General features: G+C 41.7%; 1 protein-coding gene across 1 annotated transcript in view; it reads left to right on the forward strand.

The window, feature by feature from the left end:
* The window catches only part of RASSF3 (Ras association domain family member 3), a 96,552-nt gene that overhangs the window by 14,268 nt on the left and 69,059 nt on the right, over positions 1–13,225 (forward strand). The window contains exon 2 of the mRNA XM_030464953.1: positions 5,830–5,954. Coding sequence (XP_030320813.1) covers positions 5,830–5,954 — 125 coding nt within the window. The remainder of the gene's footprint in view (positions 1–5,829; positions 5,955–13,225) is intronic.

Raw genomic sequence — 13,225 nt, forward strand, 5'->3', positions numbered from 1 at the left:
TTATTATTCTGCAAGGAAAGGATTAATGAGGGTACTTAATCTGTTGTGGTTTATCCATGGCAGTTGATGTATCTGCATAAGGAAGGAGACTGAAATTGATTTTGTAGCTCCCCAAGTACTGCAGTGCAGGAGGGTGACAGGTGACAACCACAGTGCTTGCATAATAATGACTCATTTTCCCACATTTGAGTGCTCTGGAAGCAGTGAGTGTCTGTGAGCCTCTGACGATGACTCCAGGTTTGTGTGTTTAAGTTATAAATGAGTTATAAATGAAGTTTATAGAAGTTATAAATATTGAAGCCTAGTTTTAGAACCATGGCTTTGAAAGTCTTCATCCTTTGCTCTTTCTATCCATGCTTGCCTGCTGGTATTTCCAGCTGCAGGAAGCAGGTACTGAATGAGAGAGATGTCCTGCTTTCCAGCATGCTTGAAGAAGAAGGCATGTCTGGTTACATAGAATCATAGAATGGCTGGAGTTGGAGGGGATCTTTAAGATCATCCAGTTCCAACTCCCCTGCATGGGCACGGACACCTCCCACTAGACCAGGTTACTCAAAGGCCCATCCAACCTGAACACTTCCAGGCTGGTGGCATCCAAAACTTCCCTGGGCAACTTGTTCCAGTGTCTCACCACCCTCACAATACAGAATTTCTTGCTAATATTGAACCTAAATCTACCTTCTCTCAGTTTGAAAACATTCCCCCTCATCCTATCACTACATGCCACTGCAAAAAGTCACTGATCATCTTCTGGTCTATTCAGCCCCCCAACAATGCCACTCCAGTAAAAAGGTGGTTTCACTGTCTTTTTAGAGATACTTGTAGCAGGCTCCTTGGAGCATTTCCCTAGGCAGCAAGTTAAGCCAGTTCTACAGTATTTCTGGGCTTGGGATAATGGTATAGGATCCTCTCCATGGGAAGTGTTTATCCCATATAGGGCCTCATGGGAGTGGCCCACGGAAGCAGAGGCTATAGAGAAACAGCAGATTAGAAGACCTCAAGTGGCAAAGTGTTACTTAAGAATAGGCACAGCTTTGCGGGAGGTTGGAAGATGTGAGCTTCACTGGACTGCAGTGTGGGCTAAGCCTTGCGTAGCTCCATCATGAGGAGAGGGCACAAAATGTGCAGAGATCTCTCAGGGAAAAGGATGGCCATATGGAACTTGGAAACTCTGTATCATCTATAATGATTCTGATACCTTAAAAATCACCCATGACTCACTAATTCGGAAATATGGTTACAATGAACATGATTTTAATCTCAGACTGAGACTGTTAAGTGAGTAAACAAAAAGAAATCAGAAATAAAGGGAATCTCATAGAGATAAAACAGATGCTACAGCAGATCTCCACCCCAAGAAGCTCATTCCATTACAGCTACTGGTGAAACTACTAAAAAAGATCTTGGTAACAATTTCAGCATCAAACTAGAACATAGACATCTGACCATTAGCAAAAAGCACAACACACACCAGAGTGCAAACCAAAAGGTGTGATATTTATATCAATGTATTATAGAAATATGATGCAATTCTGCCTTACAGGAGAAATATTGCTGAACTTCACTGTGACATGCTAGCTGAAAATAGATTAAGAATTAAAGTATTAAGCACCTTATGTAATTTGAATATATTTCTCCAAGAAGCTTTACAGGCATACTTTCTGCAGAGCAAGCACAGCAGTAATCTGTTTGCTTGGAACCAAGCCACAGGCTCTCAAGTAAAGATGGTTTTACTTGCTACTTCCAAACACACACACTAGGAGGACTGAGTTCTATCTATACCCTCCTCATGCGTTTCGGTGTGGACTCCTTCAGTCCTTCTGCAGTTGCTAAATAATGCAAACATGATACCAATTTGGCCTTGAACTTGCTGTGTGCTGCAGTTGCTCAGGCACAGCACGAATTTTGCATACTCATTTGGAAGTTAAATTTGTCTGGGCCATCACAGAAATGAACACACACATTGCCTAGGCAGGAAGGACCACGGCAGGATAGAGAAACTTCACTGTTGAGCCTCTGCCTGCTGCTGCCTGATTCAGTAATGTGCAATTACCAGGGGATGATGTTGGAGCATCTCTTGGGCTGCCTGCCTCTTCACTTCATGCTTTCATGGAGCAAATCAGTGATGAGAACAGCTCTTTACAAGCTATCAGGCAAAATCAAGTTTTGGGTAAAGAAAACCCAAACAACAGGTAGGGACCACTCATGTAAAATGAATGTGTTGAAGTCTTACATCCTTGTGAAGGCAGTATAGGGGTAGTTTTGCTTTCATCAAATTTTAAAATTTTCTATTTTTTTTTTACTATGACTACTAAATAAGTAACTACAGTGTACAGGACAGTCTGGGCATTAGTAAAATAAACCTGTTAGCTTTTTCTGGATGTCAAGAAATGGTTTCATCAACTATGTCCAGTTAAAGCCCCCAGATCTTTGAATTCAAAGGACAGCATTAATTTCAGACCACATCAGGAGAGAGCACCTGGCTCTGATTGCTTTCTGAGCAGAAATAATATGGCAGTCCGTAGTCTGATGGTCAGAACAGTCTTTCCAGAATAATAGCCACTTTTTGTTGGCAATTCTGGGAGTTCTCCAGTAAGGGATTACAAGCGTGGAGTCTCCTTCACTGGAGACATTCAAAACCCGCCTGGACACGTTCCTATGCGAAGTGCTCTAGGTGGCCCTGCTCTGGCAGGGGGGGTTGGACTAGATGATCTTTCGAGGTCCCTTCCAACCCCAAGGATTCTGTGATTCTATGATTCTATGAAAAGATATTCTTTTTAATTTGATGCTACCTGAATCTTTGTGAAAGGCAGAACTGAATAAAATAATATTGAAAGCTAAAACAAGTAGGAAAAAGATTTAAGTATTACCATTCTAAAAAAATTTTTTTTCTTGTCTTGCTTGTTAAACTTATAAACAGTATGTTAAAATCTAGTTTATGATTGAAGGAGTTTCAGAGATTAAGCTTTTACATTTTTTGCAGTTATGCCTATAATAGCCAGGCAGAAATTATGGCATTGTCTTACAAATGACATTACGGACTCGCAAATTAAAATTAATATAAATGACAAACAAAATGCCACAGAGAGATAATGTTTCCAAGCTTAATTACTAATGCTGTTTCAGAACACTGTTTAGCTAACAGATTTTTTCCTAATGTTATTTGTGAAAATGCATCTCCAGAATTGGTGCACGCTCCGTATGCACGTTTGTGTGATGATAGAAGGTTGGGGAATTAATGGAGCCTGGTTTCCTGAAAATTTGTGCCCTGTTACTTTTAACCTTCTCCCCACAGAGGTGATGTGCTGGCTGGACAGATTGTGGCTTGTGCCTGCCTTGCCCTGAGAGGGGGTATTAGCTTGGGTTTCCCTTCCTCAGCCAGGAGATAATTTTCATAAACTCGTATGAACATAATTAGCTTTTAGACCATTTTTGGTTGAAATTGGCTAGCAATCCTTCAGTTACAGGGGGAGAACAGAAAGAGATACTGTGTGATCTCATGAGCTTTTTTTTCTTAAAAAAAAAGACAACTCAACTTTCAAAGTGAAGAACTCAGAAATTAAAAAAAAAAAAAAAATTATGGAATTTAAGTACTATTGTCATTTGACCTTCTTTTGTGTATGTATTACAATGGTGTCATTTTTGATTCAGTGCTTCCATCCCAATTTTCCATGGAGCTGTCCTGCTCCTTCACACAGTGAAGAATGGCTACGAATTCTGTTTGATCCCATTGGGTGTGGGTGAGGTTTTTCAACTGCATCTTGTGGGGTTCCTTCCCAAATACAAAATTATTCTCAAGGTCTTCACAAACACAAGAGCCCATTCTTCTCCAGAACTCCTCTGTGAAATGTAAGAGTTGCCTGAAAAATAATCCCAGCTGCATAAGCATAAAAAAGTAATGGAGAAACCTCTTCTGGGTTAAAAGCACAGTTCCCCCAGTTCACTTCTGTTGTGGTTGGGAATGCTCCCTGTTTCCTGCAAATTGAGTGAAGTAGCTCAAATGTGGCACTCAGGAGAAACTGGGCAGCAACTGGGGTAAGTCTGCCATGGCTTGCCAGCATCACACAAGGAAACAGGGACGGCTGACATTTCTCCTGCCTTAACCATCCTTTTTTTCCTGCCCTGTAGTCTTCTGTCTAGTTTGCTTCATGTTTTCCACATTCTGCATTAAATACAGTGATGGTTTTAGAGAGCTAGAGACTTTTTTAAAATGTTCTGGTTCATACTGCAGCAGGGGGTCTTTCTTGCCCCATCATTAGCTGGAAACTATTTGCTGATGTCCCAAGAGTACTGTGACTCAAGACTTATTACTGTGTTACAGTCAGTCTGGTTTCAGATCATCAACATCCCAGTTAAGTGATCCAGAGTGCTGGTCCAGGCTGGAATCAGTCTGCTGGGTCACTGTGGTTGACATTGTATTGTCAGACTTTGTGCCAAATAAAATCTTTTTAATCTTCCCTTAATTCAAGTATATCATGAACTCTGTGTCATGCACAGAATGTGACATCATGTTTACACCTAATCCACATTACATATAATTTTTACTTTTAGATGATCTGCTGGTGCAGGGACCTTACAATAAAGATGCAGTTCCCAGAGCAGTGTTTTAGGGAACACTCTGCTGCTTTCAGCCATAGCACTGCTGATGAGTATCGATTGGAAATGGGAACCTTCAAGAATTTATTCTTCAGGAACTGTAATGGGAATCTTATCATGCATGAGGGAAACTGAGATTTTTGGGAGGCTGAAAAGGGAACAAAAAGAGCCCACCCAGAATTCAGATGTTACCATGAACCCGGAAAGTGTGAAGCTTTGTAACAAAAAAAAAACTTTTAAATGTAGTTTAGTTATGGAAAATCAAAGCATTTCCTCCAAAAATCGTTCTTGGAAATGGCTGAGTTGTTTTAGTCAAAATGTTCTAAAACAAACAGCATGTTGTTTCCCAGCATGGAAACTTGAGGTACAAGTGGTTATTCTTTGCATAATTATAAACAATTTTAAACCTAAAAATAGAAAGTGACATTCAGTGCTAGACAAAGGTTGTACCAAGAACTCTGCCCAGTTTATATAGCAAAAAAGAAATTGCAACAAGCCCTCAGAGAAATCGTGGGTTGTTTTTGCAAATACTGTTAGACTGATTCTCTCTTTGATATTAGAAGCCATGGCCATCTACCTCTGTTAACATGAATTTCTGTTTCTAATAACTGTCTCAGTTGATCTGGTAGCTGGCAAGTGAAATCTCCCCATTGTTCCTGAAGGCAATTTTGTGATTTAGCAGGTCAGTTACAGCTGCACAGAAGCTTCTCTTTCAGTTTTCATTATTCATGTGCATATTCTTAAGAGAACCAAAGCTTAAAACATGTAAAGCCATGTAACAGTGATTTCACTTGCACAGATTTTTTTTATCTGAAAATTATGAATGCTGTGTGTTTTCTGAGAATGATCCCTTTCTAGCCCACATTACAGCAGTTAGTACATGGTATGTGGCACAGACTTTTTGCACAAACATCTTACTGAGGCAGCCCAGGTCTGACAAGGGAACCACTTCACATCAGCCATGCCAGTGTGACACTGGGAGGTGTGCTGCACTGTCACCCTCTCTCCAGTGAACTTACATCTCCAGTAATACATAACTATTATTACCTTTACAGATGGATGAGGAGATTCTGTCGGGAGGTGGGAGTTTTTCAGAGGTCCCGTAGCAAATGAGGATGTGTCTCACTCCTAGGTTCTGCCTGCAGCAACTTCATTTCTAAAGACTTCTAAAGACTTCTACTATTTACTTTTTTAAAAATTTGTTTGTTTATTGTGTCTGTGTGGATGTTTTAGATTGCAAGTACACCTGCCATGCCCACTGCCGAGATCTGGTGCACCTGGGCTGCCGGCGGAATGGAAAATTAATGGACTGCCTCGCTCCGCATGACACCTTGGATGCACCTCACAGCAATGGTCAGGTAATAGATCTCGTGTTCAGGTGATCACTGCTTTCTCTTGTCAGCCCTGTGATGAAGTGTGGTCTGCCTGCCTCACCTGGCTGCTTGGGAAGAACATCTCACTTATTCATGGCCAGGAAACCTACATTTCCCACCCAGTGCTGTGATTTTACAGTGTGCCTGGGTCCAGGATGCTGCCTGGATGGGTCACTCCTGCTCCAATTTGTTTTTAGCTGAACTGGCTGAAAAGTGGTCCCACAAAAAGGTCTTTTCCCTGTTGGTTTGGGTCACTGTGGGGGCACAGAAGGCCTGTGCATCAGGGGATAACATGAGGACAGAGCTCCTCTTCAGATAGACTTGGCCATACCTTGAAGCAGGTCACAAAGGGGGCCTGGTGACCCGGGTGCCCTGTGCTGCTGGGCATAGTGCCACAGGGAGGTAAATAAAACTAAGGGCTTGGTTATTTGTGACCATTAAAGATCCTGTTGGGTTTGATGTTAATCCTCTGGTTTTCTCCAAATCCCCCTGAAGGTAATTTCAAATTTCCTCACCTGGATTCCCCAGCAGCTGCAATGGGTCACAGCGTGTGTCTTCATTTCCTTCTTTAAACCACCACAGAGCGTCACTCCTTGTGTTCCACCCTTGACATCAGTGCTTTTCTCTTTGTTCAGGGAACACATCAAAGCAGCCCATTTCTGCAGACAGAGCAGGGGGTCCTGTGAGAAGGAGGCTCATACCGCGATAATGAGCCCCGGAGCCCTTTAGTGCTGTGACAAAGGTTACATTGTGCTAATGAGCTCATGCCTCTCTGCATTTTCGAATGCAAAGGACCTGTCCTTTACAAAAATCCACTCAAACTGAATCAGATGTAAAGCCCTTGAACAGTCACACTTCACCAGCAGAAGTTTCTAAAAGGGCACCAAGATTTCTCAGTGCCCTTGCTGAGCTTGCTGCATGTGCTTCACATCAGCATTGAATTTTCTCTGCAAGTACAACACTTATTTGGTAGGGGAGATGCTTGCTCCTGCCACCCACACTGTGACTGGGGACACAGTGACTCTTCCTGAGCTCCTCCTGACTTGCTGCCGGAGAGAGTGAAGGGGAATAACACAGATGCTGAAAGGAGTAGCAGGGCTGGAGAGGAGGAAGGAGATGGTAACACAGATTTTGGAAATGTGGGTAACTATCAGGAAGAAAAAAACACAGGAACAGAAAGAGAAGGCCAATTAAAGTTGTTTATACTCTAAAAAGGCACGGACAGCTTGGCAAGCAGAGATCTAAGAAAGTGCTAGTGATCACTTGGGTACGGTGGCTACAAATACTGAACGAGGAAACTGTTTCTTGCTGATTGAGCTTTACAGTGCTTGGGGAAGGCAAATTTAGTGCGTATTTGTTTGTGTGCAACAAGATTGCATCAAAGAAGTACTGTTTATTTCCTACTGATTCCTCCCTCTTGGAAGATGCTGGTTCCTGTGGGTCACAGTTGTTGATAATCTCCGTTTTCCTCACCAGTGTCTGGGTCAGTGTGTGTCTGACAATTGATACAAGTAAGCAAGGACTCAAATGATATTTTCAGCATTCATCATCTTTGCTTTTTGAAGCTGCAGTCATTTCCATGCCCAAAACCTGGGATGTTTCCCACTGGGTGAAGTAATTTTCTTTGTGCTCTGCTGTCCCACACAGCTACTGATGGAGGCTGAGAGGTTTGCCCTCACTCCCTGCTCCACGACCTACCTGCTCATAACACTTTTTCTTTCTGCATTTCTTGTAGGTAAAAAGGAGCTAAATTTTTTTAAAAAATATTTTAATATCTGTGAATGGAATAATTTTTACAAGAGCCAGTGTTTACTGATTGCTGTTTAATGAAATACAACTCCCAGCTCCCTTTTAAAAAATTTATTTGCCTTCCCATGCTAAAATTTTCTGGACTTAAGTCTCAGCCTTAAGGTGATTTCTCCTTTCCATTTACAGTTTGAGTCTCCATCTCACATACACGATGGAGCAGTTGTTTAGTAAAAGCTAATAAAGGAGTCAGGATGGGGAAAGGGCTGATACTATTTACTTTACAAAATGATTCTTGCATTCTTATTCTGTGGGTAGCACCTAGTCTGCAGGGTTTTAGTTAGATGCAAGAGTGTGCTTTTGAAGCAAATATTCCAGTTGTCCTTACTTCCCTTGTTTTGGTTGGCATCAGCAAGAAGTCTTAAGGAGCACATAAACTTAATTCCCTTTCAGACAAAACTTAAGCTGCTTCCCAACACCTCTGTGAAGAGGCTCTCCAGGAGCCTACCTAGCATGCTCAGGCCTCTAATGGGCATTCATTCCACAGGATCAAAACAGAGATTGTCTTAAGTAAAACCTGTTAAGTGTTTTTATTGAGGGTTTGGGTTTCTCAGCACCACTTGGTTTGCTTTACAGAGCGGCTCAACAGTGTTTGCTAACATAGGCATCAGAGACTTGGCACAGAACAGTCCCCAGTGAGAAGCAAAGTGATAAGTGTTCCCGTGATGTGTGCTTTTGCATTATCTACATCGTGACTTTGAAAATCTCATGGTATGCAAAACCAGTTGATTTTGCATGAGCTATGCTAGTAAAATGCAGAGCTACAAAGATCACGCATGTATTTTGGGGATATCCCACCCATAGAGTGAACTTTGACTGGAAATCTAAAGGGATTTAGGAGAACTGCTGGAAAGGCATGACATTTATGGAGAGACATGCCTTGCTAACAAGCCTTAGTCCTGGAATTTGTGCAATTTCTTCCTGCTGGGATAACCATTTTGTATTGAAGTGTGGTTTTTTTGTTTGTTTGTTTTGTTGTTGTTGTTGTTGTTGTTGTTTTGTTTTGGGTTTTTTTTTGTTAAACAAAACAAATTTATGTGGGCATAGCACTAGTTTGAAGTTGTTACAATGCCATTCTTACACTGGTAAAGCTGAGGTCTTTTCTTGTAAAGGGACCCAGCCCCTTTATACTTGTGTAACTTCCTCCAGACAGGCAGATGATTGATTGCTTTGAGACCTAAGTCTGCAGGCCCTAAGACCACTGTAGACTGGTTCAGGCAATGTGAATATATCTCCTGCTTGATCTGAGTGATGTGAACTGCACTTTTTCCTGCTGACACGACCTTGTGGTGTCCTGAGTGCAGCAGAGCTTGTGGCTTGGCTCTAGTTCCTGGTCCTGGATGCTTGTTTGTGCCCATACACTGTCACAGGGTTCCCCCTCCCCTTCCAGCAGTGCCAGCACTGCTGCTTTTGGACAATGTGTGTTAATATGGCCTGGGGAAATGATGTGGCTTCCAGTGTCTGCTCTTGCAGAGCCCTAGCAGCTCCTTAGTTTGCAACACAGCTTGTGAGCAGTGTGGTCAGCACAAGGGGGTGGGTGCCATGGTGTGGCTTTAACACCTCAAGCTCCAAATCATCCTGAACAATGTCATGTTGAACCCCAGTTTGAGAATCAGGGTTTAGGATTTCCCTTAGGGGGAAGGGGAATTTCTTACGGGCTCTGAGCTGCTCATGTTGCAAATGCAGTCAACAGATTTCTAAGACGTTTCCATCTTGTGCAATTCTGCCAGTGACTGAAGCCCTTTGGTGCACCCATAAGTGGTCAGATACTGTCAGAATCTGGAATATGGACACAGTGCTTGGCTTTGGTAACAAATCATTGGAGCTCAAAGTGCTGGAGCTTTGGGCTCCTTTCTGTGTGTGTATTTGTGCACACACACATATATATTTAATTATAGGAAGGTCTAGAAAATGCCATTATGTAGCTATTTTGAAAGACCACTAGGGATGCAAAGCTAAATACTTGGAAATGAAAATCAGTTTCACACATACTGCAAACACTGAATTGCAGAAATATGTGACTCAGGAGAAAAGGGGACGATATTTTGCTAATTGTGTGGCCTTAAAAGCTTCCCTCCTGAAAAAGCTTCTTATATAGAGAGAGTGAAGAGGAAATGATGGGTACAGCTTCTCTGTGATCTTGTTGCAGAGCACTGAGAAAGAGCTGCCAGTTCCCTATAGAAATTAGGAGAGGGAGATGACTAGAGTTGCTCTTCATTACAAGACCAGCACCTGACTGACATTGCCAAGGGTTTCTTCAAAGTCCAAGAAGAATCAAAGCCATTATTTAGACTTCCCATTTTTTCCTGTTTTTCTTTTTCACCCCAGATGAATCTAAATGTTAAAATTTCTTATGTATGTGCCACAGATACAATTTATTTTCTCCTTCAAGATGGCATGCCTTCCCAAAGAGGTCTCATTGCTCTCAGAGTTTCCCAAAGAAAGAAGGTGGCCAGAGATGAGGTTTGTACAGATAGGTTTGTACAAGACCCGAGGCATCTGGTAAAGTATAGAAAGGGAAATAGGCTGTCCCAAATGACTTGGGTAATGACACCCCACAGATTGCTTCAAAATGCATTAATTTGCACTGGAGAAGACAGAGAGGATCTCAAAGTGCAATTACAGAAACTTCTAGTCCTGGATGGGCACTGAGGTTGTCACCTAAATGTAAGTGGAACTGAAAGTAGTTTCAGTTCTTCACACTCGGAGGTGAGGAAGTCTGACATCTCTTTTTCAAAAAGACTGTCTTTGGGGGAAAAAATGACAATACAGAGCAAAATCCCACAATGGAGACGTATACAGATCTTGATTGATAATGAAAGCTACTGTTGAGCTGTTGACTGCTCTCCACTACTAACTCTTGGTGAGTGGCATGTACTCTGTACAATGGAGATTGGTTTTTCTGGCTTGTGTATTTCAGATCTTTGCTGAACCTGATTATGCTTGTTAGTAGTTAAAAGAAAAAGAGGAGAACTGAATGACTTTTGGCAGACAGCATAGTTTAATTTTTGCCAGTGACTGGAAGCAATTTTAAACTAAAACTGGAGCTGTTTTCAGTTCTAATTATGTATATTGCTCAGGATACTTTTAGGGAAATCCACTTGGCATAAATAAAAGCCTTGCTAAGTTATATATGCTGAAAATTAGTCCCAAGCATTCAAAAAATAATTTGAGAGTCTCCACAACATCTCTGCCACAACTACTGTCTGCAGCCTTTCTTCACAGAGTTATTACTAGCATGGGCTTTGCAGAGTACTGATTTAAGAGCTTTACGTTATAAATTCATTGAAACCTTTTCAGAGTTTCTGTATGGATGAAATCTTCTGATTTTCTGTATGGATGAAAAGCTGGACATGAGCCCTCAATGTACACTCAGAGCCCAGGAGGCCAACTGTACCCTGAGCTGCACTAAAAGAAGCATCACCAGCAGGATGAGGGAGGTGATTCTACCCCTCTGCTCCAGTCTTGTGAGACCCCATCTGGAGTACCGTGCCCAGTTCTGGAGCTCTCAGCACTAGAAGGACATGGACCTCTTGGAGCTGGTCCAGAGGAGGGACACGAAGATGATCAGAGGGCTGGAGCACCTCTCCTACAGAGACAGGCTGAAAGAGTTGGGGTTGTTCAAACTGGAGAAGAGAAGGCTCTGGGAAGACCTTATTGTGGCCTTTCAATACTTTAAGGGGGTTTATCAGATGGGAACAAACTTCTTAGTAGGGCCTGTTGCAACAGGCCAAGGGGAAAAGGTTTTAAACTAAAAGAGGGTAGATTTAGTCTAGATATAAGAAAGAAATTTTTACAACAAGGGTGATGATGAGACACTGGAACAGGTTGCCAAGAGAGGTGGCAGATGACCCATCCCTGGAAACATTCAAGGTCAATTTGGATGGGGCTCTGAGCAATCTGGTCTGGCTCAAGATGTCCCTGCACATTGCAGGGGGGTTGCAACTAGATGACCTTTAAAGGTCCCTTCCAACCCAAATTATTCTATGGTTCTGTGTAGATACTTGGACTTCTTCAGTATTCTCTGGGGTAGGCATCACAAAATAGTCTCTTGGGTTTGCTAGAGCAGACTGAATAAACATTTGAGCCAATAGTGACCTGAGACAGGAGTTGAATACTACAAATAGGACAAACCCAAACACACTTAAGCAAGGAGAGTTTTCTAAAATGAAACACAGATCTTAAAGCCCACTCAGTGAAGACTGGATGAGGCACTTGGTGAGACACATCATTCCACCAAATAACATAACACTGGAATTTATAAAATTAATAGAGCAAATTTCAGCTTTGTGCCCTCTGGTAGGATTGCCATAGAGGCAATCAGTCATGTTGTTGCACCAATATGGGATTTATTTTAAAATCACACATTTTGATGAGTAAGTATAGCTTCAAGGTTTTTTTTTTGTTTGGTTTGGTTTTGTAGATGTTTGTTGTTTTGTTTTGGGTCTTTTTGTTGTTGTTGTTTTGGGGTTTTTTATTTTTTTGTAAAGTCTTTGGTTGAGTTTTTTGATGGTTTTTTTTCTCATGTGAAGTATTTGGATTCCATACAGGTCTGGACTTTCAAACATAAAGGTAGCAAGCTAAATGTTTAAAGAAGGCACTACTGAAACTTAGAGAAGATCAGTTATTTCTTGTTTAGCAGCCAGATCAGCTCCAGATAAATGCTCTGATTTTCTAGCTGTGTAGAAAAAACAGAAAAGGTTTCAAATTACAGGAAAATGCTCCTATTAGATGAGGCAAACATTTGAATTTTGCACTTTTGAATTTTGCACAGTTGCTTGTTTTCAAGAGATTTTTATAGTGTCCCTAGAAAATTGTTTTTCACTAGCCATGTGGCCAGCTTCAACCTGCCATTTTGTCAGCTGTCATTACAAGATCAATTTTCTTCTTCCACTATTTATTTCTAATACAGACTATTATTACCACTTACATTTTTCCACAATCCTTTCCAGTTCCTGCTGACAGTGTTGTGTAGAATGTAAAATACCAACTGCATTTTTTTACTGTGGCAATTGTCTTCATAATTCATAGTTACTAATGTCATCCCAGGACCTTAGCAGAGCACATGATGATCACATTTCAAATTTAATACAAGTGAGATAGGTTTGCATGCCCCGTGTGGCCCAGGTGGTTCTCTGGTATTCAAATATCATCACCTAAACTTTCTGGAGAAAATGTTCAAAGAGAACCAGCCCTCTAAATCATTATAAGTGCTGTGTATGTTATATACCATGATAGAGCTGCACACTGATCTGTAGGGTGGCCCAGAGCAAGCAGAGGTGGGGCTGGCAACAAGCCCAGATCCTTAGGGCTGGGTTTGTGATAGTTGGCAGCAAACAGATCAGAGCCTGGGGTCTATCTTATCTTTAGAGTAGATTTTTCAATACTCAAAGCAGGACAAGGGTCACTGGGACAACTGGTTCTGATGGGGCGTGTGTAGGCAAAAGGAT

The sequence above is a fragment of the Calypte anna genome, chromosome 1 (genome assembly GCF_003957555.1).
Source record: "Calypte anna isolate BGI_N300 chromosome 1, bCalAnn1_v1.p, whole genome shotgun sequence".
NCBI lineage: Eukaryota > Metazoa > Chordata > Aves > Apodiformes > Trochilidae > Calypte > Calypte anna.